This window comes from Heterodontus francisci, chromosome 7, assembly GCF_036365525.1.
Source record: "Heterodontus francisci isolate sHetFra1 chromosome 7, sHetFra1.hap1, whole genome shotgun sequence".
Taxonomy (NCBI): domain Eukaryota; kingdom Metazoa; phylum Chordata; class Chondrichthyes; order Heterodontiformes; family Heterodontidae; genus Heterodontus; species Heterodontus francisci.
The window spans coordinates 126,018,617-126,042,757 of NC_090377.1; the positions used below are offsets into that span (position 1 = coordinate 126,018,617).

At 44.2% G+C, this 24,141-nt stretch overlaps 1 protein-coding gene across 1 annotated transcript; it reads right to left on the reverse strand.

Moving 5' to 3' along the window:
- Window positions 1–16,889: 16,889 nt before the first annotated feature.
- Window positions 16,890–18,286, reverse strand: LOC137372419 (N-myc proto-oncogene protein-like; the record flags this gene model as incomplete). The annotated part of the gene is made up of 3 exons (XM_068036307.1): window positions 18,229–18,286; window positions 17,687–17,791; window positions 16,890–17,611 (listed from the first exon to the last, which is right to left on the reverse strand). Coding segments are annotated over exons 1-3 (885 nt in total), but the record flags the coding sequence as incomplete, so codon positions are not given.
- Between the last annotated feature and the right edge of the window lie 5,855 nt (window positions 18,287–24,141).

Genomic DNA, 24,141 nt, shown 5'->3' on the forward strand with positions numbered 1-24,141 from the left:
GTGAAAGAATTGAGAGCCACAACCATCATCTCAGCAGTATAAGTTCTGTTTTCTGAGCAAAGGATTCCTGAAAGATTAATATGTGACAACGGCACCCAATTCACATCTAGATAATTTAAGGAATTCGCTGGCCAGTATGGGTTCAACACCATCACCTTATCACCACACTACCCATGGGGACACCGGTTTATAGAAAGACACACCCAGATGGTCAAAAAAACCTTTGAGAAATGCCGAGAGATGAAGGAAGACCCAAACCTGGCCTTATTATCACTCCAGTCCTCTCAAGGCTGACATGAAATCACCTGCAGAGCTGTTGAATGGAAGAAAATATAAGACAACTCTGCCAAACAAAATACATCCTTCAAGTGACCAGGAGGAAGTGAGACAACAACTTACTGAAGCACAGGTAAGAGGAGAGCAACACTTCAACAAATATGCTAAATCCCTACCCGAGCTGTTGAAAGGACAAACTGTACACATACAGGATCCAATCATGAAAACCTGGAGCCCAGCAAAAGTTGTTCGTGAAGCTGAGCCTCCAAGGTCATCGAGACCGAAACCGGTCACCAAATGAGAAGGAACAGAATCCATATTTGACCTACACCTGAGCTGGAACAACCGAAAAGACCAGTGACAACACTGGAATCATCACTACCCAGCGAGACAACATGAACAACGTCACCAGCAAGTGACACAACATTAGCAACAGCAAGCACAACTCCTACAACACCAGGAGTAACAGGCACAACATCGCCTGTGCAATGCGCCAACTCATCACTGAGGGCAATGAATGCCAGGACTACAAAATGGAGGCACAACATCTTTCCACCTAAGTGATACTGCAAATAATATTTTTAGAAAAGAATACACACTAGAAAAGGCTCTAAAAGGGGTTCAGAATATTTCCAAAAGTCAGTTGATAACCTTCTTTAGTTTAGAAAATGTTATTGGGTTGGTCTTTAAGAGCGGTGGCAAGCTCGTGCGGGCCGCATGCCTAACAGCCACCAGGATCACCCATGTGGCAGCTCATTTAACTAGCTGGGGCAGCCCATTCCCCCCCACCCCCAATCACTGCAATGGCGTCAGCTGCCTGTGCGCAGGGGCTGGCACCCCTTTTAAAGGGAAGCCAGCGCTGCCGGCAGATTTAAATTTTTAAAGCTACACCACCCGCAAAAGTTCTCAAATATCCCTTTCCCACCCTCCAATAACAATTACGTTTGTTACTTGCCCTTCCCCCCAAAATACTTACCTGTTAAATCTGACCTTCCCTCCCCCACAGACTGCAAACTTCAAAGTTTAAAGTTCACCCTTTCCCACCATCCCCTACACCCATTATGTTTATTTGACCTCGTTTCCCCCCCATACCCCCCCCACCGAGAATCTTACCTCCTTCTCCCACCTCACCAGTGTCACGTCGGCTTGCCCCAGTTGGGGAATTGAAGGTGCAGGAGTGACAGCTGCCACACTGAAGATTGCAACTGGCCTGGAAGATGGAAGGTAAGTTTATTTAAATGTATTCATTTTATTGATTTTAATATTGAAATTCAGGTCCCGTCATCCAGCGGCGGAGTGGGAGGGGTGTGGGGGGGACCTCCATGGAACCTCATCGCTGCCGGGAAGATCGGGCCAGGCCCTCCCGGCTTCGGCCTCCAAGGCGGGCCACCTGCCGGACCCATATTCTGTCTCCCACCCCCCCACCCACCACCACAGAGCCCAATGTTGTGGGCTTGGTAAAATCTAGCCCAATGACTGGGACAGTTATATTAATATAGGGGCATTATGTTTTAAAGAAAGAGGGATTTTATATATTGATATACCATCTGTAAAGTGCAAGGAACTATTTATTTCTTTATTTATTTTATTTCTATTTAGAGATACAGCACTGAAACAGGCTCTTCGGCCCACCGTCTGTGCCGACCATCAACCACCCATTTATACTAATCCTACATTAATCCCATTACTAATTGGCTAGGAACTGATTATTACGTGTAGGTGTTCCAGGGGGCCACATTCACTGCTGTACTAGAGAGTTATGTGACACGTAACAGGACAATGGCCTAAGGCAATCCTATACCAGGCAGCATGGAAGCTGAACGAATAAACAAAGAACTCCAGCCTTTCCAAATCTAAAGTGTGATTATTTCTAACATATGGGAACCAGGAGACATAATACCATCATTCAAATAAGGAACATAGAACATAGAACATAGAACAGTACAACACAGTACAGGCCCTTCGGCCCACAATGTTGTGCCAACCCTTTAACCTACTCTAAGATCAAAATGGAATGGATGAATAAGAAGGAAAATATGGACCTCTACTTCAATTATTTTCTCTGACTCCCTGAAAGGCCTTTTATAATTTCAACTTAATAGATTGAAGGTACAGTATTCAATGTATTTCAACACAGTAGTTTTCATGCTTCTCTTCTCTTACTGAAAGTCTCAATCTGCAAGCAGGACTATGGTTAACGTTGATCCAAGGAAATAGAGATGTATGAACTGGCTGCTATCCTCAGATTGATGCCTTGGATAAGAACATAAATTAGAGCAGGAGTAGGCTATACGGCCCCTCAATCCTGCTCTGCCATTCAATAAAATTATGGCTGATCTGATCTTGGCCGCAACTCCACTTTCCTGCTGGTTCCCCATAACCCTTGACTCTCCTATAGTTCAAGAATCTGTCTATCTCAGCCTTGAATATATTCAAAGGCCCAACCTCCACAGTTCTCTGGGGTAGAGAATTCCAAAGATTCACGACCCTCAGAGAAGAAATTTCTGTTCATCTCCATCATAAATGGGAGACCCCTTATTTTGAAACTTTGTCCCCAGTTCTAGATTCCCCCACGAGGGGAAACATCCTCTCAGCATCTACCCTGTCAACCCCCCTCAGAATCTTACATGTTTCAATAAGATCACCTCTCATTCTTCCAAACTCCAATGAGTATAGACCCAACCTGCTGAACCTTTCCTCATAAGACAATCCCTTCATCCGTGAAATCTAATTAGTGAGCCTTCTCTGAACTGCTTCCAATTCAAGTATACCCCTCCTTAAATAAGGAGACCAAAGCTGCACACAGTATTCTCGGTGTGGTCTCACCAATGCCCTGTACAATTGTAACAAGACCTGTTAAATCTAAGGGAACAATGACACAAGGATTCATGGGGTCTCTAAGAAATAGGTTAAGAAATTGAGACCCTACACAGTGGTGGGATCAACAGGTAGTCGAATAGCAGAGGACCAAGGGGAGGCCATTCAGCCCCTTGAGCCTGTTCCACCATTCAATTATCATGGATAATCTGTATCTTAATTCCATTTACCTTCTTTGGTTCCATATTCCTTAATACACTAACTTAAAGTCTATCAATCCCGGTTTTGAAATTTTCAATTGATCCCCAGATTCCACAACTTTTTGAGGGAGTGAGTTCTACATTTCCACTCCCCTTTGTGCGAAGAAGTGCTTCCTGACATCACCCCTGAACAGCCTAACTCTAATTTTAAGGTTATTCCACCTTGTTTTGAACTCCCCCACCAGAGAGAGCCCAATAGACAAGGTTTATATCAAGAAACAAAGAAAAAAGATCATCTCGACTCTGATTAAAAGAAACATTGAGATTGAAGAAAACTGATGGCATTTTATTCTTCTATTTCCATTGATGCAAGACATCACGGAAGAAAATATATTTATGCCAAGGTAAACAAGTTAGAAAGTGGAGGGATAATTAATAAAATAAGTACACTTAGGATAAAACCCCTGGTTTGGTTGGATTGTAACTGTGCATATTAAAGGAATGAAAGAAGAGATAGCAGAGACACTATTACATAAATACAACATTTCGAAGAAGTGGAAACAGTGCTAGAAGATTTGCGGACAGCTAATGTGATTCCTATATTTAAAAATGGAGGTAGAACAAATCAAGGGAACTATTGATCAATTAACTTAATGTTCGTGCTAGGAAAGATAATGCAATCCTTACTCAAAGATGCAATAGAAAGGATAGGTTATGCAGTCGTGCCAGGAGTGCATCTCCACCATGTTTCAGGATTTCGGCAGAGATTCTGTCTGCTCCAGAGGCCTTGTTGTTCTTCAGCTGTTGAATGGCTTTTTTGACTTCGCTCCAAACTGGGGGAGCACCGAGACTGAGCTAGATGGGATGTTGAGGGATGGAGTCTCTGATGAGAAGTTTTTTGAAGTGTTCCATCTAGCAAGTACTGACTGCCTTCCTGTCCTTGATTAATTCTTCTCCATGCTTGACTCTCAGCAGGGTGGGCCCTTGAGTGCTTAGGCCATAGTGCTATTGACAGCATTGAAGAAACCACATGTGTCGTTGGTGTCTGCAAGTTGCTGCATCTTTAACGCTCTTTATACCCACCATTTGTTTTTAATGTTCCAGCTTCTATTCTGCACAGCTGCCTTCAAGAGCCTGTAGGTAAAGCCTGACTACCCGACCCGAACCCAACCAAACCTGACGGTGTCAGGGTCGGGCTGGGTCTATATTCCGTGTCCAGCATTCGGGCTCGGGTCATTTCGGGTTCGGGTTGGTTGTGGTCGAGTTTTGTTTTGTATTGTTTTCTTTCTCATCTACATTTTGACGCAATTTTTTTTCTGTACTAATAACATGTTTGAGATTTTCGGGTCGGATATGAAGGAAAATTGAAGGACGCGGGCATGGGTCGGGTTCAGGTTGGCTGTGGTCGGGTCGGGCCTGGGTCGGGTTTTAATTTTATACCCGAGCAGGGCTTTACCTGTAGGATTGCTCCTTTACCTTGGAGGTGTGGTGACATTTCCAGTCTGTGAAGCCTTTGCTCTTACGCTCGATTGGGTCCTGTATTTCTTGGTTATTATCAAGCCAGTCACGATGTTTCCTGATGGAAAAGCCATGGACCTCTTTGCAGGCGTTTGTTATGGTAGCCTTTAGGGTTGATCAATTAAACAATTAACTGGAGAAGGAGGCTCCACAAACATCCTCATCCTCAATGATGGGGAGCCCAGTCAGAGTAAAAGACAAGGCTGAAGCATTTGTAACCATCTTCAGCCAAAAGTGCTAAGTAGATGATCCATCTCAACCTCCTCCTGAGATTCCCAACATCATAGATGCCGGTCTTCAGCCAACTCAATTCACTCCATGTGATATCAAGCAAAGGCTGAAGGCACTGGATACTGCCAAGGCTATGGACCCTGACAATATCCTGACTGTAGTACTGAAGACCTGTGTTCCAGAACTGGCTGTGTCCTTAACCAAGCTGTTCCAGTACAGCTACAACACTGGCAACTACCCAACATTGTGGAAAATTGCCCTGGTATGTCCTGTCCACAAAAAGCAGGGCAAATCCAACCCGGTCAATTACCACCCAATCAGTCTACTTTCAATCATCAGCAAAGTGATGGAAGGTGTCATTGACAGTGCTTTCAAGTGGCACTTATTCAGCAACTATCTGCTCTGCTCATCGGTGTTCAGTTTGGTTTCCATCAGGGCCACTCAGCTCCAGATCTCACTACAGCTTTGGTTCGAACATGGGCAAAACAGCTAAATTCCAGAGGTGAGGTGTGGGTGACTGCCTTTAGCATTAAGGCAGCATTTGATCAAATATGGCATCAAGGAGTCCTAATAGAATTGAAGTCAATGGGAATCAGGGGGAAAACTCTCTGCTGGTACCTAGCACAAAGGAAGATGGTTGTGGTTGTTGGAGGCCAATCATCTCAGTCCCAGGACATTACTGCAGGAGTTCCTCAGGGTAGTGTCCTAGGCCCAAACATCTTCAGCTGCTTCATCAATGACCTTCCCGCCATCATAAGTTCAGAAGTGGGGATGTTTGCTGATGATTACACAATGTTCAGCACCATTCGCAAGTCCTCAAATACTGATGCAGTCCATGCCCGCATGCAGCAAGACCTGGACAACATTCAGGTTAGGGCTGATAAGTGGCAAGTAACATTTGTGCCACAAGTGCCAGGCAATGACCATTTCCAAAAGAGAGAATCTAACCATCTCCTGTTGACATTCACTGGCATTACCATCGCTGAATCTGCCACCATTAACATCCTGGGCATTACCATTGACCAGAAACCTAACTGGACCAAGCATATAAATACCATGGCTAAAAGAGCAGGTCACAGGCTGGGAATTTTGTGACAAATAACTCACCTCCTAACTCCCCAAAGCCTGTCTACCATCTATAAGTCACAAGTTAGGAGTGTGATAGAATACTCTCCACTTGCCTGGATGATTGCAGCTCCAGCAACACTCAAGAAGCTCATTACCATTCAGGACAAAGCAGCCTGCTTGATCAGCACCCCACCCACCACCTTATGCAGGCACTCCATCCACCAACGCCACACAGTGGCAGCAGTGTGTACCATATACAGGATGCACTGCAGCAACTCTCCAAGCCTCCTTCAACAGCACCTTCTAAAGCTGCAGCTGTTATATATTGGGCAGCAGATACATGGGAACACCATTACCCACAAGTTCCCCTCCAAATCACACACATGACTTGGAACTATATTGCCGTTCCTTCACTGTCGCTGGGTTAAAATCCTGGAACTCTCTCCCTACAGCACTTCAGGTGTGCCTGCACCACATGGACTGCAGTGGTTCAAGAAAGCGACTCACAAGCACCTTCTCAAGGACAATTAGGAATGGGCAATAAATGCTGGTCTTGCCAGTGACGCTGACATCCCAAGAACAAACAATAAAAAGAAATTATTTTTATAATATGCCAATAAAACTGTATACAGGACTCCAAGTGTGGTTTAACCAAGATTGCATGCGGATTTCGCATAACGTCTCTAATTTGCAATTCTATCCCTCTAGAAATAAACCCTAGTTCTTGGATTGCTTTGTTTAATGGCCTTATTAACCTTTGCTTCTCTATCCCATTTTGATTCTTACTGTCAAAGCAACTATGTGACCTCCTTATTTTTCTTACCTCACACTTATCTATGTTGCTGATTATATGCCCATTCTGCAAGTTTATTGATGTCTTCTTGTAATTTGTTTATTGATGTCTTCTTGTGAGGACAAAAGAAATGAACATCCTCAGTGTTGACTATCCCACAAATTTGGTGCCATCTGCAAATTCAGAAATTTGTTTTTCATTACAAATTCTAAATTGTTGATATAAATTGCAAACAACAGTGTTCCCAGCACTGATCCTTGTGGGACCCACTTCCTACCTTCTCCCACTCTGAATAGCTACCCTATGCCTCTAAGCTCTGCTTTCTGTCTTGCAGCCAGCTAGCTATCCATTCTGGTACTCATTCCCTGTTTCTGCATTCTTTGACCTTATTCATTAGTTTATTACGTGGTACCTTACCAAAGGCCTTTTGAAAATCTGGATAAGCCACATTTACTACATTACCCTTTCCTACTCTATTGTTACCACTTCAAACAATTCAATGTGGTTGGTCAAGCAAGGCTTTTCCTTTTGAAATCCATGCTCACTATTCATTATTATCCATTTGGTTTCTAGATACTTTTCTATTTTCTTGTTTGATAGGGCTCCCATTATCTTTCCTCCCACTGATGTTAAGCTGACTGGTCTATAATTCCCTGGACATTTTCTACCTCCTTTCCTAAATATAGGTATAATGTTAGTTATCTGCCAGCCCTCTTTCTTTACACTATTTAAAGTATGTGTAATGATTCTGCTATCTCTTTCCAAGATTCTTTTAAAATGTATGAATGCAATCACCCAGGCCAGGGCTTTATCCTCTTTGAGTTTGATTAATTTACTTAATATTTTCTCCTCTTTTCATTTTCAACACAGTTATATTATTTCTAATCTCAAGAATTATAAAAAGGAAATAGAGGCACTGGAGAAGATGTGACAAAAATTTACTAAGATGCTAGCAGAACTGAGAAGTTATATGTATCAGAAAAGATTGAACAGGTTGGGATACTTTCTCGAGAAGAGAGAAGCCTGAGGGGTGCCCTGATAGAGGCCTTTAAGATTATGGAAGGGTTTGATAGGCTAGCCATGCAGAAGATATTTCCACTTGTGGGTGAGTCCAGAACAATGGGTCATGAATATATAGTCACTAATAATTCCAATAAGGAATTCAGGAGAAACTTTGTTATCTGGAGAGTGGTTAGAATGTGTAACCGCTTACAACATGGAGTAGTTGAGGTACATCAGGGACCCTGACACCTGGAATCCTCACATCTGGAATACTGCCACCTGGAACCCTAACATCTGAGACTCTAACATCTCGAATCGAGATATCCAGGCCCATAGCTTCTGGGATCCTGACATCTAAGTCCCTGACATCTGGGATCTGACATCTGGGACCCAAGGCTTCTCAGCCAAGCAGCTGAAGACTGCATTCCCACACACAGTGAAGGACAAAAGAAATGATGAGGCATTGGATGAAACTGTGCAAGACAGATTGTATATCCTCTGCTCTACTTCACATATTATTTTAATACAGAAAGATAAATGTAAGTTTTCAGAAAAAGAATTTGCATTTATATAGCGTGTTTAATAACCTCATGGTATCCTAAATCTCTTTACAGCCAATGAAGTACTTTGCGAGTGTAATGCACAAAATGCAGCAGTTAATTTTCACACAGCAAGGTCCCACATGCAGTGATGTGATAATGATCAGATAATCTGTTTTAGTGATGTTGGTTGAGGGATAAATATTGGCCAGGACACTGGGGATAACTCCTCTGCCCTTCTTTAAGTCGTGCCACGGGATCTTTTATTTCCATCTGACAGGGCAGATGGGACCTTGGATAATTGCGTCATCTGAAAGGCAGCACCTTCAACAGTACAGCATTCCCTGAGTACTGCAATGGAGTGTCAACCTAGATTTGGCACTTAAATGTCTACAGTGGGATTTGCACCCAAGACCTTATAACTCAAAGGCAAGAATGCTGCCCACTGTGCCAAGGCTGCCACCCATGATGCATGATGAACACGATGAACCCCAAAATGATGCGAATTATTGCATGTTTAGGCAATATGTGATGAAGTAGCAAACACGATGAAGCTTGCAAATCTGCGTATCAAACCTGGAGACAAAAATACATAAGGTTTTCGCAGTAACAGGTGCCTTAACAGAAGAGCCTCATGAAACACAATGAAGGCAGGCTTGCTTGACAGATATTTGTGCATCTGTTCGCAACACTCCATCAATCTTGATGCATGGTCTTTTCTGCTAATCACATCACATAAGCAGAAAGGCAGTGGAATCTGTTCTATTGCTTTTGTGCTGAGTGCTTGCAAATATAAGAGGAAAACTGCATCAAAGAAAACCCATTGCCCTGGAGAGAGTTCCTAATTAAGCTTAAATGAAATAAATCGATAAACCTTCATGTTGGAAGGCACACCTCTCCCCATTATAATGCTGGGAAGCACGAAGCCTCCTCCCATTTTATTTAGCTCACCACCTGATATCCTCAAACACACACACCCCTCAGAATAAAATTATAGCTTGCACTCCTCATGTAACAAAAAACATTTGGAGCATTTTACATGGGGCAGAGGTTGTCCCTGAGCAGAGATTAGAGAGTTTTGGGGGGAGCACAAAAGCAGAGGTGCAAAATTGAGGGCGCTTTGAAAGAGGTGGCAAGACAGGACAGTTTAGGAAGAGGGCCCAAAAGAACAAGTGCACAATGGATGAGGAAAAGGTGTATTGGATCAATTACCCTGACTTAAAGGCCCAATGGCTGAGATGTATGTCTGGACGAGAAGGTGCAAGTCGGGGAGAGATTTGATAATGATGATCTTAGCCCATTCACTGGGCACAATGAGCCAATGGAACTGGGTAACCATTAAAGTGATAGTGCTGTTGGACATTCATCCGGGAGAGGTCTCAGCTGTAAAGTTCTGGACCAGTTGAAGTTTCTGTTGGAGTGAAAGGGGGAGAGCCGCCAAATGGAAGCATTTGAGATATACCCCATCTGGATGATGAAGGCATGAATGTCAGTTTCAGCAGCCAAGGGGTGAGGCAGATGAGCAATGTTCTGGAGATGGAAGAAGGCGGCCTTGACAATGAATCTGGCCATAGAGGTCGCACACCACTAGGCTCAGCCCAATTGAGTAGCCAGGGCTATTGATGAAATCAGTGCCACCGGTACAAAGGTTCTGGTGAGAGCCATACAGGATGGCCTCAGTTTGGCCGATAGAGGTCGTATCCATTTATGTATTTCCTACTGTGATACCACCTCCATCAGTAGTGATTTATAGCCAGCCAATAGTGGCAATATTAGTGACAGAAATGGAAGGAAAAGTGTTCTCTCCCAGAGGCATAGCATCTAAATAGTGGATTAACAATGAGGAAAAATCCATTTGTGGTTTGTAATGTCCTCAGATCTCTTGGTTCCGTGTTTGGGTTGACTTATGTTTCCTTCCAGTGTTTTAAAAAGAAATTCTTGAGATATAGACATTGCTAGCAAGGCCAGCATTTATTGTCCATCCCTAATACCTTTAAGAAAGTGGTGGTGGACCTTCTTCTCAAACAACTGCATTGCATGTGTTCTCACAATGCCATTTGGTAGGGAGTTCCAGGATTTTGACCCAGCGACGATGAAGAAATGACAACATTTGTCCAAGTCAGGATAGTGTGTGAGCTGGAGGGGAATTTGGAGGTGCTACTTCAATGATTGGGCACCCATGTGCAGATTGTAACAATAAGCCTTGTACTAAAGTAACACTTTTCACTACATCCTAAAGCATTTTACAGCCAATGAAGTAGTTTTGAAGTATAGTTACTGTTGTAATGTAGGGAAATATGGCAACCAATTTGTGCACAGCAAGATCCCACAAACAGAATTGAAAGAAATGACTAATTATTTGTATTTTTGCAGATGTTGGCTGCGGGATAAATATCAGTTGGGACATCAGGGAGATCCCCCCTGATGTTTGTTGAAATAAAACCAGGGGATCTTTTATGTCCATCTGAGATGGCAAATATGGCCCTCAGTTTAGCGTCTAATCCAAAAGATAGCATCTTCAACAATATAGTAGCCCCTCAGCATGACCAGCCTCAATTATATGCTGAAGTGGCACTTGAACCCACCACCTCCCAACTCGGAACCAGGGGTACTATCATTCAGCCACAGCTGATATAATTATAGACATAAGTCTACATAACATGTATCACTCAAAGAACTAAATGAGTCAGTGCCTGGTTAAGAATAATGCACAGAGAAATCTAAGTTTTTGTATCTGATCTTTGATCAGAAAATATATTCCTTAGAGATGTTTAATACTTAGTTAACAGGAAGACTTGACTTAAAACAGGCAAACAGTCCAAAGTCTCTTCTAATTGAGCTGATCTCAGCCTAGTTACTAGTCTTCTCCTTCTTGGAGTTTCTTTGCGGACGAAGATTTTGGGAAGGTTGTAGTCATCGGTTGCAGGCCCGCTGGTGGCTAGTCAGGCCTATCCATGACCGGCAGATTCTCCCACAGCGGTTACAAGTGAAGGTGTAGTCGCTGCTGGGGGAAATTGGATCTATCCTTCACCTCCTTTTCTCTTTCATGCTTGTTCTTTGCTCAGTCTCAAAGGTGTCCGTAGACCTCCTGATGTAGCATCTCCAGGCAGCACAATCTATGGCCTGCGCTTCCCACTGACAATGGTCAATGTGGCACACAGAGCGGGACTTCTTCAGGGAGTAGGGATGCGACAGTTGGCCTGGTTGAGATGAAGAAATGAAGCTGGAGTTACCAGCACCCTACCAAAGTTGAATGGCCTGGCAAATCCCACTTCATAGGCTTACATTTATCATTTATGGTCTTTAGGAGAGGATCAGCATTACCTCTTCAAGGGTGAGCAGTGGCCCTTTAAGACCGATTGGCAGTGAATGACTTCACGTTAAAGGACACGGCCAATTCCCAAGGAGCAGCAAGGCCCAAGGAAGCATCCGTCCCCAGTGCCTCTGTACTGAAAGCTCATTAAAAGCTCCCACATGGATGCGGGATGAATGTAGCAACAATTCTGAGGATGTCCGTCTAGAGAATTCTGGCAATTAATTGAAGGCATTCGAAACAAACAAAATCCATATTAAACGACGTGACGTTGAAAAGCAGTGAGCAAATAGCAGAAGGAAAATAACATATTAATTACAGCTGGACCGTGGTTGTGGAATGAAATATATCCTGTGGGGTTGCCATGGGAACAATTGTGGAGTGGAATGCAGTTTATAGTCAGCCAGAGGTCCATTAAAAAGAAACTTTCTCATGTTTCCAATGTTACATTATTTATATTTCTATAAACTTGTCATGGTGAGCTGTAAATAATAAGACTATGCCCCTCATTTTCCATTGACATGCATAGGACCTAAAACCTGCACAGATACACCTGATGTGGAACAATCATACTTTATGTTTCATATTACAAATAATAGCGAGCAGTGGTAATTTGATTTTTGCTTGCACGACATTTGTGCATTTCACGCAGGTGATGGCATTTTGAAGGCAGTAATTGAAACCAGCCTTGGTTCAGGAGCAGCACTAAGATTCGGAACAGGTGAGGGGAGATTGGGGAATAGGATGCCAAAATTAACCAGGATGGGAGAGGGAAAGAGCGCCAGCATGAATTGGCAAGGGTAGGTTAGAAAGGTGCAAGTGTGTTACTGTTAAAACTGTGTATAAAAAAGAAAGACTTGCATTTATATTACATAAAAAATACTGCACAGAAACAGGCCATTGGTCTATGCTGGTGTTTATGCTCCACACAAGTCTTCTCCCAGTTCATCTATCTCATTTCAGCCTTTTAGCATCTCTTTCTATCCCCTTTTCTCTCATGTGCTCATCTAGCTTCCTTTTGAAAGCATCTAAGCAATATGCCTTAACCACGTCCTATGGTTATGTAGCGCCTTTCATGACCTCAGGATGTCCCAAAAGGCTTCACATCCAATGAAGTATTTTGCAGGCTAATCATTGTTGTAATGTCGAATATACGGTAGCCAATTTGCACACAGCAAACTCTCACAAATAGCAATTATCAAATAACCTTCACTGCAGTGTTAGCCTTGATTAACCACACTTGGAGCATTGTGAACAGTTCTGGTCTCCATATTTTAAAAAGGATATAAAGGCAATGGAGACAGTGCAATAAGATTTACCAGGATGATACCAGAATTGAGAGGTTATACTTATCAGGAAAGACAAAATAGACAGGGGCTCTTTTCTCTACTAAAGAGAAGGCTGAGGGGTGACCTCAAAGAGGAATTTAAAATTATGAAGGAGTTTTATAGGGCAGACTTAGAGAAGATGTTTCCACTTCTGGGGTTGTTCAAAACTAGAGATCATAAATATAAGGTAGGCATTCATAAATCCAATGAGGAATTCAACAGGAACTACTTTACCCAGATGATGGTTAGAATGTAGAACTCGCTATCACATGGAGTAGTTGAGGCAAATAGTCTAGATGCATTTAAGGTGAAGCTAGACATGAGGGAGAAAGGAATAGAAGGATATACTATTAGGGTTTGATCAAGTACGAAGGGAGGTGGTTCATGTGGAGCACAATGACTGGCACAGACCATTTGGGCCAAATAACCTGTTTCTGTGCTGTGATGTAATTTTATGTGCTGCATGCTCTGGAGTGGGGCTTGAACCTATGAGCTTCAAGACTCAAAGGCAGGAATGCTTCTCACTGAATCAAGGCATGCTAAAATAATTGAACAACCACAGTTGGTAACAGCTATGTCCATATTGGCCATCAATTCTGCCAGAAGAAATCCTCCAGAATGGTTGGCACATTCATCCTTTATCCAAATAGTAGCTGTTAATGGGCTTCTAGTACAAAGACACTACAACCAATGCTTCCCTGAGCCATCCTGCTCCTTGGAAGTTGACCTTGTACATTAATGTTAAATCAGCTGATATCACATTATCATAGTACTTCTGAGGCACAGCACCGGGAGCCAGCAAAGAATAATAGATACAGATTAGGTACCAGTGGCCCTTAAAGGGCTGCTGGTCATCCTTAAAGGGGCAATGCTATTCTTGGTAAAATAAAAAGGCTGCGGGAAGACACACTTTAATACTGGCAGAGTCCCATGTGACTCAGTGATTGTACTCTTGCTTCTCAGTCAGAAGGTTGTGGGCTCAAATCCCACCCCAGAGACTTGACTACAAAATCTGAGGGAGTATTGCACAGTTAGAAGTGCTATCTTTTAGATGATGCATTAAGCCCAGGCCCCATCTGCCATCTCAGGTGAATGCAAAAGACCCCAGACCACTTTTTCAAAGAAGATTTGCTTAGTTTTCCCTGGTGTGCTGGTCAATATATATCCTTCCACCAACATCACTAAAACAGATTATTTGGTCATTATCCCATTGTTGTTTGTCGGACCTTTTTGTTTGCAAATTGGTTGCCGCATTTCCTACATTACAACAGATTAGAATCATACTTTAAAATGTGCTTTGTTAGCTGTAAAATTGGGCATCCTGAGGTCATCAAAAACGCTATATAAATGCAAGTCTGTCTTTATTGTGATGTGTTTGCAATTTATGCATTTTATCTCAGAATGGAAGATTAATTTAATCCCTGTAGTTATTGTGATTTAATTTTCCATGTCTTTTATTGCTGGTATTCACTAATTTCGCCAAAGGGAAGATGAGCCATGAAAATTCTGCAGCAGTCGTGAATGAGCGGAGTCAGTGAATTACGAGCTTCTCTATTTACATAGTTGGAGCCATAAACACTGTGGAATTAGCACTTGATTTGCGTGACAGTGTACCAAGCTGCAATATGTCTATTTACTTGTTCATTTGTTTTTGTATCAATAATGTGATGCCAATTGACTTAGTTAATTTAAGACAGCACAGGACAATCACTTATTGCAAGGATTATGCCCAGTACAATCCTCACGCCAATCCAGCTCTGGAAATACAACCCAATTAGCAAGCAGATGTGATGCTTTGGCATAAATTGTGGGCTGACTTAGATGAAATGAACTACAAAACAATGAAAAAGCACAATTAAGACACAGCAATCCCATTTTTCTTCTTACTATTTCATTAGTCCTGTCCACAGATCTTTGCCGATAGAAATACATAGACATCTTTGGTCCAATTAATCACATTTACTCACCCTGTTCCCATTTCCCCTCAACCCCTTTCCCTCCATCCACATATCCAATCTTATCTTAAATATTGATGCAGTTTCTACCTCAATCACTAATTCTGGAAGTGAATTCCACATCCTCACAAGTCTCTATATAAGGAAATTTCCCCTGCCCTCTTTTCAAATCCCAAAAAGCTATTGAAGCTCAAGAGCAATTGGAAATGTCCAAACTGAAATTGATAGATTTTGGTTACATAAGCGTATTAAGGGATATGAAAGCAAGGCAAATAGATGGAGTTAAGATACAGATCAGTCATGATCTCATTGAATGGTGGAATAAGCCCAAGGGGTTGACTGGTCTGTCATGAGTTTCTTTGTGTTATGTTAAGCAACACAATGAGGTACATAGATTCCAGGTCCTTGAAGATATCTAGAAGGTTTATTAACAGCTAAACTAGTATATACAATACAGAGAAAACTATATACAGAACCTTTGTCCAGGGTGTTAAGTGCAGAATGACGATGGCTTCTAGTCACATGACTACATCCTGGTACTTAGCTCACTAACATACTGAGTTCTTAAAGGGATGTCACTCTTAAAGCAATCATACAACATCTCCTTTCTTTCCAAAGATAAGTCTCATACGCTACAGGTAAAAACACATAAAATTGGATAATATCAAAATTAGTTATACAGGGTGTCATGCTAGGCCCCACCTGTTCAGATTGAGGCACATTAATTTTGTCATGAACATTGATTTTAAACTGTTACTGGAGTGAAGAAAAGACTTGTTAAACAGATCAGCCGTGGCTGGAAAAGATATTTGCATATTACCAGATGGTGATTGGAAGGACAAAGGACCATTCCCTGACACATTGAACCCACAATGGACCTTGATCACCAGGTATTGTGTGTAAGGAGCATTCCAGAGACTGCTAAGGTGATACAATCCAAGACATAGTCACACCAGTTAGTTACATGACTAACCTGCTTAGCGCCCTGGGGTTTTCTGAATTGTACAAACGGTTTGAATTGAGAGTGTATGTTTGCTCCTGGACTGAGGGGATCTCTCCTGTCTGCTCCCATCTCTTTCTCACAAGCCTCTGAATCCACTGAAGACACATAAACCCCAAGAGAGAAAAGTCTCCTACAGAGAACAAGGTTTCAGAAGAATACTGGGCCCCAACAAAAAGCAAGATCTACCTACAGTCAAAGACTCTACAGCGAGCTTGAAGAACCATAACAAAAACTCTTCAGATACTGCCACAAACTTTTCCACTTTATTTTTCTTCTGCTCTTTTATTTGCATATGTGTATCACATCCGCATGCGAGAGTGGGCATGTCGTTTATCCGTAGGTGTCAACCAAATTAGGGTTTAAGTTCAAGTTTAATAAATTTCAACTTTTCTTCTTTAAACCTAAGAAAACCAGTTTGTGCTGGTTTCCTTGCCTTATAATTGGAAAGTAGTGAACAAGGATTCACCAAGGGTGGAGCTAAAAACAGTGTGCTTAAAAATTAACCATTGTTACAGAAAGACCAGGTGAAGGCTAAAAGGGAACCCCAGACCCCTTTCTCACCTGGTCCTAACAAGGGATAGAGATTATAAAATGTACAAGTATAAAGATAGCAATTGTGAAATTTACGAGTGCAGAAGCTTAAGAGTCTATATATCGTTTGGTGGTTTGACAAATCTTCCAGATCTTTTTACGGTATAACCTCTGGGGATATGGATTTCACCTTTGGCTGTTTTTGGTTGCAGACATGTTGTCAATGTGTTGGTTGTTGTCCTGTTGTTCCATCACTGCATGTCAGTCATGCACCATCTTCATTCCCCCTTGTTTTTCGAGCAGTGTCGCCTGCATCTTGGAGAATTTCCGTCTAAGCTGTTGCTGTTTTTTCTGAAATTTCTCCCTCTCTGCATTCAGTTTTTGTTGCTCTGCCTTCAGCCTGCTAACATACTCTGTTGCTTTTCTCAGGATGACCACTTCTGAGGCTTTGTCATTCTTGGAGAGTTCCGTTACCTCATCACAAAAAGCCAACAGACAAAGCTTCAACTCATTCCTCCTCTGCCTCTTCAGGACATTGCGTGTCCATCGCCTCTCCTCATCCTCTGCATCTGAAGGCCTGAGGCTCAAGGGCGAGGAATTGTTGGGGAAAGAGTACTTGGCCTCATGGAGGTATCTGACCTTTCTGGCTCGTTGTGGTGCTGGCGGTTCTCTAGAGAGCAGGAGTGAAGGCGCAGCATAGTTGTGCTGTTGCTGGATTGCCAGCCTGCTCTGTTTGATGCTGGCCAGAGTCTGCAAGTGGGTTCCAGTCCTTGGAGATTTCCCCACTGCCAACCTGTGCTTCTCAATGGTTATAACATCTTCTGAGTCACTGGAGCATGAAGAAGCACTGCCTGTTGACAAAGAACTTTTACCATCTGAATTTGGATCTTCATTCTCTTGGTGTGGCATCTCTGAGTAGGGGCTGGTACTCTCCAAACCAGAACCACTGAGATCCTGGAGGGACTGGGACTCAATCTCAGATATCAGGGGGCTGGACACAGGGAGTGCATCCTCTCTGAGATGCAGTACGGCATCGCCTTTAGAGTCTCACATGGTGTTGAACCAGTCCGGGTACATTTGTTGTGAGTCCTGGACTGAGCCAATGCAGGTACCCTTGGTCTCTTCTGCTTTAATGGGTACCTTGGTGGTCTCGTTGACAGTCACGATGTTGGGGTCCTTACAAGTTGGTAGTCCTGTCACTGATGGTGCGCTTGTGTCTAACAGGTAAAATATTTGTGGTTTCCATGCTGACTTACCATAGCTGCATTTCATTGCTAGTGTGCCACTGCAAGGGATGGGTGACCCATTGTACACAGTTAACTTTGCAGTTGTTGGTTGTATCTTTGGGCATTGCGTTTCGTTGGGCATATGCTATTAATAGTAGGAAAAGCTTCCAGTTGTTTGACTTCATCACCACAATGGGCTGAATTTTACAGCCCCCCAGCCCCCGCCTGACACCGGCCGTCGAGATGAGGGGGGTGGGGGGGGCTGGAAAATGCCTTCGGCAGAGGCCTGCCACAGGTCTCGACGCCGGGAAGGCCCAGTCCATTTTTGCCGGCAGCAGCGAGGCCTCGTGGCAGCCCCCCCGCTGCTCGGTGATAGGAGCAAAATTTGCATATGTTAATTGATTAAAATAAATGAATTGATTACTTACCCTGTCCCGCCGTTCCTTCCGGTGCAATATTGGTGCCCGTGGCCGGCACTCGCGCCATTGGATCCCCGTCCAAGGCGGAACACTGGTGGGGAAGGGGAAATAAGTAGATTTTCAGTGCAGAAGTGGGGACCGGGGGTGGGTGGTGGGTGGAGGGGTCACACTAATCTGATTGATGTAGCGAATGGTGAGAAGGGGTGAAGTTAAAAGTTTATGAACTTTGAGGGGGAGGGAAGGTCAGGTGGGCAGGGGAAGTGTTTTGGGGGAGAGGGCAAGTAATGCAGTGCATGGTTATTGGGGGCGTGGGAGAGGGGCTAATTAAATGTTTGTAAAATTTTTCCTCATCTTTCTTTAAATATTTAAATTAAATAGAAGGGCTCAAAGCCCTTTAAAAATGGCATCAGGGCCTGTGTAAAGGCTGCTGATCCCATTGCTGGGACGGACCATCCGTCCCCTCCATGTCATCGGGGAGGTGGTCCACTCCAACCATTGAAATGAGTCACTGCATTTAATATTCGGCAGCTTCGCGACATGTGGTCTGCACAGGCGGACCGCCATAGTTTATGTCCATCACCGATCTTGGCGGCAGATGTTAAAATGCAGCCCAATGTGTCAGGTTCACAATGTGAAATGCCTGCTCGTCTTTTGGCTGAGAATTGCTCCACCCTGAGTCTTGTCCCAGGTCGATTTCGCTGTATCAACTTGTGTTTACGCAAGTCTCTGGTTCTCTCCTTGCTGCTGTTCCCATCTTGCTGCACCTGTCTTCTGCTTGTTTGTGTCCTATTGTGACTTCCGGCTGCGTCTTTGGAGCCAGATTTCTTGCATAGCCGGGCCCAGTGTCTGCTTACACTGCACGCCTTGCACAGATCTTGAAATGTAGGACAACTTCGCGGTGAGTGGGACAAACCACACTTAACACACAGCTTGCTTTCTTTTTATGACCTAGTTACTGTGCCAGTACTGTTGGCTGCATCTAGTGCTTGCAGATGCTGTTGTTCAGCTACAATGGCTTTGTATTTCCTGCCATCTTCTAGTACAACATCAATGCTGTGACCTTTCATTTTCCCCAAGAGGTCTTCCCGGAACGTTTCAATAGGTGTTGAGACAATCAACATCTCCATTATTCGGTCTGACATCTCGGTTTCTAAGAAATTGCATCCGTTGCCCTTACTGTGGCATCTACTGACAAATTGAGCTATTGATTCCTGTGACTGTTGCCTGTAGGACATCAATTCCAGGTGATGAATTCTAAAATTCACTCTTCCATGAAGCTGATCTTCTAGCACTTTCCATATCTTTGAGGGATCTTTCTGGTCCTCTTCAGATAAGCCAGAGGTATTGATTCTGTGTAATCCCTCATTTCCAACTGCTATCAGTATTTTCCTAGCCTGCTTCTCCGGTTCTGCAACCGCTTTGTCTATGAAGCATAACTGCATTCTTTGTTTATAAAGTTTGAACTTGGATAGGATATCAATGGCCTTCCAGTTCATGCTGGGAAATTTGACATCCATCCTTCTGCTGTTCTTTTGCTTTCCGCTCTATAACTTTGTTCAGCTCTGTGTGTGCCTTCATCACGGTACTTATTATGACTTTTCTATTTGTGACTTAAAACTTGTTCTATTAACTCTACTATTCCCCCTCTAAGACATTTTTTAAGCTAGCTGCTTTGATGGACTGTAACAAGTGCTTGACAATGTTTTCTGTTTTTTCTCTTTCAGCCTTTGCTTGTATGTATATACAGCTGTTCGATAGGCAATTCAAGGGTTTTTCCCTTTGCCTATTTTATTTGCTAGAGTTTATTTATCTTCTTCATGCTTGACTGGTTTAATGATTTTTTTCCGCTTGACTGCTTTAATGAGAACAACAGTTAACAGTTCAGGTCTATGACCCTGTTCTGAAGCCCAGTTCTGAAGAAGGGTGATAGACCTGAAATGTTAACCTATTTTTTACTCCACAGATGCTGTCAGATCTGCTGAGCATTTTCTGTTTATATTTCAGAAACACTATCTACTGATGTGGTTTCCCATGCTTTTTTCAACTATTGGACTTTGTTTTTTTTCAGTTCGCGCTCTTTTCAGGGTTTCCCTTTTTTTTCTCACTCACACGGAGCCTTTAGAAAATGAACTTTTTAAAAACTCTTCAAAGGTTTTTTTTTAACCAGGATTGCTCGATCGTCGGCACAATGACTCACCAGATCGTTTGCTTTTCATCCATGCTTCTGTTCTATGGAGCTTTGCTCAGCCATCTAAGATATGTCATTTTCTTTCACTTGTTTCAGGAACTTGTTTTAAAATTTCTTCATTTATTACGTCAAATTTTCTCTTCTGTTTTCTGTATTACTTTTAAATTTTGTTTGCTGTTTTACCCGTGGTCTTCAAGCTTTTATCTTATCTTTTCACCACTGCTGCCACCATGTCATGAGTTTCTTTGTGTTATCTTGAGCAACACAATGAGGTATATGGATTCCAGTTCCTTGCAGATCTCTTTCTTTTGGGCCTCCTTATCTCGAGAGACAATGGATACGCGCCTGGAGGTGGTCAGTGGTTTGTGAAGCAGCGCCTGGAGTGGCTATAAAGGCCAATTCTGGAGTGACAGGCTCTTCCACAGGTGCTGCAGAGAAATTTGTTTGTTGGGGCTGTTGCACAGTTGGCTCTCCCCTTGCGCCTCTGTCTTTTTTCCTGCCAACTACTAAGTCTCTTCGACTCGCCACAATTTAGCCCTGTCTTTATGGCTGCCCGCCAGCTCTGGCGAATGCTGGCAACTGACTCCCACGACTTGTGATCAATGTCACACGATTTCATGTCGCGTTTGCAGACGTCTTTATAACGGAGACATGGACGGCCGGTGGGTCTGATACCAGTGGCGAGCTCGCTGTACAATGTGTCTTTGGGGATCCTGCCATCTTCCATGCGGCTCACATGGCCAAGCCATCTCAAGCGCCGCTGACTCAGTAGTGTGTATAAGCTGGGGATGTTGGCCGCTTCAAGGACTTCTGTGTTGGAGATATAGTCCTGCCACCTGATGCCAAGTATTCTCCGAAGGCAGCGAAGATGGAATGAATTGAGACGTCGCTCTTGGCTGGCATACGTTGTCCAGGCCTCGCTGCCGTAGAGCAAGGTACTGAGGACACAGGCCTAATACACTCGGACTTTTGTGTTCCGTGTCAGTGCGCCATTTTCCCACACTCTCTTGGCCAGTCTGAACATAGCAGTGGAAGCCTTACCCATGCGCTTGTTGATTTCTGCATCTAGAGACAGGTTACTGGTGATAGTTGAGCCTAGGTAGGTGAACTCTTGAACCACTTCCAGAGCGTGGTCGCCAATATTGATGGATGGAGCATTTCTGACATCCTGCCCCATGATGTTCGTTTTCTTGAGGCTGATGGTTAGGCCAAATTCATTGCAGGCAGACGCAAACCTGTCGATGAGACTCTGCAGGCATTCTTCAGTGTGAGATGTTAAAGCAGCATCGTCAGCAAAGAGGAGTTCTCTGATGAGGACTTTCCGTACTTTGGACTTCGCTCTTAGACGGGCAAGGTTGAACAACCTGCCCCCTGATCTTGTGTGGAGGAAAATTCCTTCTTCAGAGGATTTGAACGCATGTGAAAGCAGCAGGGAGAAGAAAATCCCAAAAAGTGTGGGTGCGAGAACACAGCCCTGTTTCACACCACTCAGGATAGGAAAGGGCTCTGATGAGGAGCCACCATGTTGAATTGTGCCTTTCATATTGTCATGGAATGAGGTGATGATACTTAGTAGCTTTGGTGGACATCCGATCTTTTCTAGTAGTCTGAAGAGACCACGTCTGCTGACGAGGTCAAAGGCTTTGGTGAGATCAATGAAAGCAATGTAGAGGGGCATCTGTTGTTCACGGCATTTCTCCTGTATCTGACGAAGGGAGAACAGCATGTCAATAGTCGATCTCTCTGCACGAAAGCCACACTGTGCCTCAGGGTAGACGCGCTCGGCCAGCTTCTGGAGCCTGTTCAGAGCGACTCGAGCAAAGACTTTCCCCACTATGCTGAACAGGGAGATTCCACGGTAGTTGTTGCAGTCACCGCGGTCACCTTTGTTTTTATAGAGGGTGATGATGTTGGCATCGCGCATGTCCTGGGGTACTGCTCCCTCGTCCCAGCACAGGCATAGCAGTTCATGTAGTGCTGAGAGTATAGCAGGCTTGGCACTCTTGATTATTTCAGGGGTAATGCTGTCCTTCCCAGGGGCTTTTCCGCTGGCTAGGGAATCAATGGCATCACTGAGTTCCGATTTGGTTGGCTGTATGTCCAGCTCATCCATGACTGGTAGAGGCTGGGCTGCATTGAGGGCAGTCTCAGTGACAGCATTCTCCCTGGAGTACAGTTCTAGGTAGTGCTCAACCCAGCGGTCCATCTGTTTGCGTTGGTCAGTGATTATGTCCCCCGACTTAGATTTGAGGGGGGTGATCTTCTTGATGGTTGGCCCAAGAGCTCTCTTCATGCCATCATACATTCCTCTGATGTTTCCGGTGTCTGAGGCCAGCTGAATATGACTGCATAGGTGTTGCCAGTAGTCGTTTGCGCAACGCCTAGCTGTTCTTTGTGCAGTACTTCTGGCTGCTTTAAGTGCTGCGGATGTTAAATCGCTGGGGGCTTTCTTGTAGTTCAAAAGTGCAATGCGCTTAGCGGCTATGACAGGTTCCAGCTCTTCATTATGAGATTGAAACCAGTCTGCATTTCTCTTCGCACTTTTGCCGTAGGTGGTCAAAGCTGACTCATAGATGGCGTCTCTGATGTGGGCCCACTTGGTCTCAGCATCCCCTGTGGGAGTGTTTTGAAGGGCTGTTACAAGTGAATTTAGAAATTTTTGTAACAGCTGTGGGTGAGAAATTCTGCTCGTGTTGATGCGCGGGTGGCCCTTCTGCTTGGAATGATGCAACTTCTTTGGTCTGAGTCTAACCTTGCTGCACACCAGGGAGTGGTCGGTGTCGCAGTCCGCACTGTGGAAGCTGCGTGTGATTTGAACACTGTTTAAGGCGGCTCGCCTTGTGACAATGAGGTCTAGCTGGTGCCAACGACGTGATCTTGGGTGCCTCCATGAAACCTGGTGACAGGGTTTAGTGTGAAAGAACGAGTTGGTGATGCAGAGGTTATGATAGGTACACAACTCAAGCAGTCTCTGCCCGTTCTCATTCATCCTTCCAACGCCATAGCACCCAAGGCAGGAGGGCCATGAGTCATGGTCGGCCCCAACCCTGGCATTAAAGTCCCCCAGCAGGAATAGGTGTTCGGTGTTGGGGATGCTGCTAATGATGTTATGGAGTTGTTCATAGAACTGGTCTTTAGCTTCAGGTGCGGAACAGAGTGTTGGAGCATAGATGCTGAGTAGGTGTACTGGACCAGAGGTGGTGAGCAGTCGGATGGACAGTATGCGTTCCGAGCCATTTGAGGGAGGCTCTATCATGCTGAGCAAGGAGTTTCTGATGGCGAAGCCCACTCCATGCTGTCTTGGTTCTTCAGGATCCCTGCCCTGCCAGAAGAAGGTGTAGTCTTGCTCTGCTAGAGAGCCACTCGTGGGGAGGCGAGTCTCCTGAAGTGCTGCAATGTCCACATTGAGTCTACTGAGCTCGTTGTTAATGATGGCGGTCTTCCGAGAATCGTTGATTTGTGTAAGGTCTTCCGACAGGCCAGGACACATAGTTCTGACGTTCCAGCTTGCAAAGCGAAGGGCTGGTACCTTCTTTCCTTTTTTCATGTTGTTTGGTGCGGTGTATCAGTCCACCTTTCGGGCAATGACCCTGAGCTCCAAGCACCCATTGAAGCAGGCAGACTGTGGCGGGACAGAACCTTATTGACCGGGGGCTGCCCGGTTTGAGGCGGGCGGTAGCTGTCCAGTGAGGTGCAATGACCTCTCCCACCGACAAAGGCAACCCGTGGCGCCC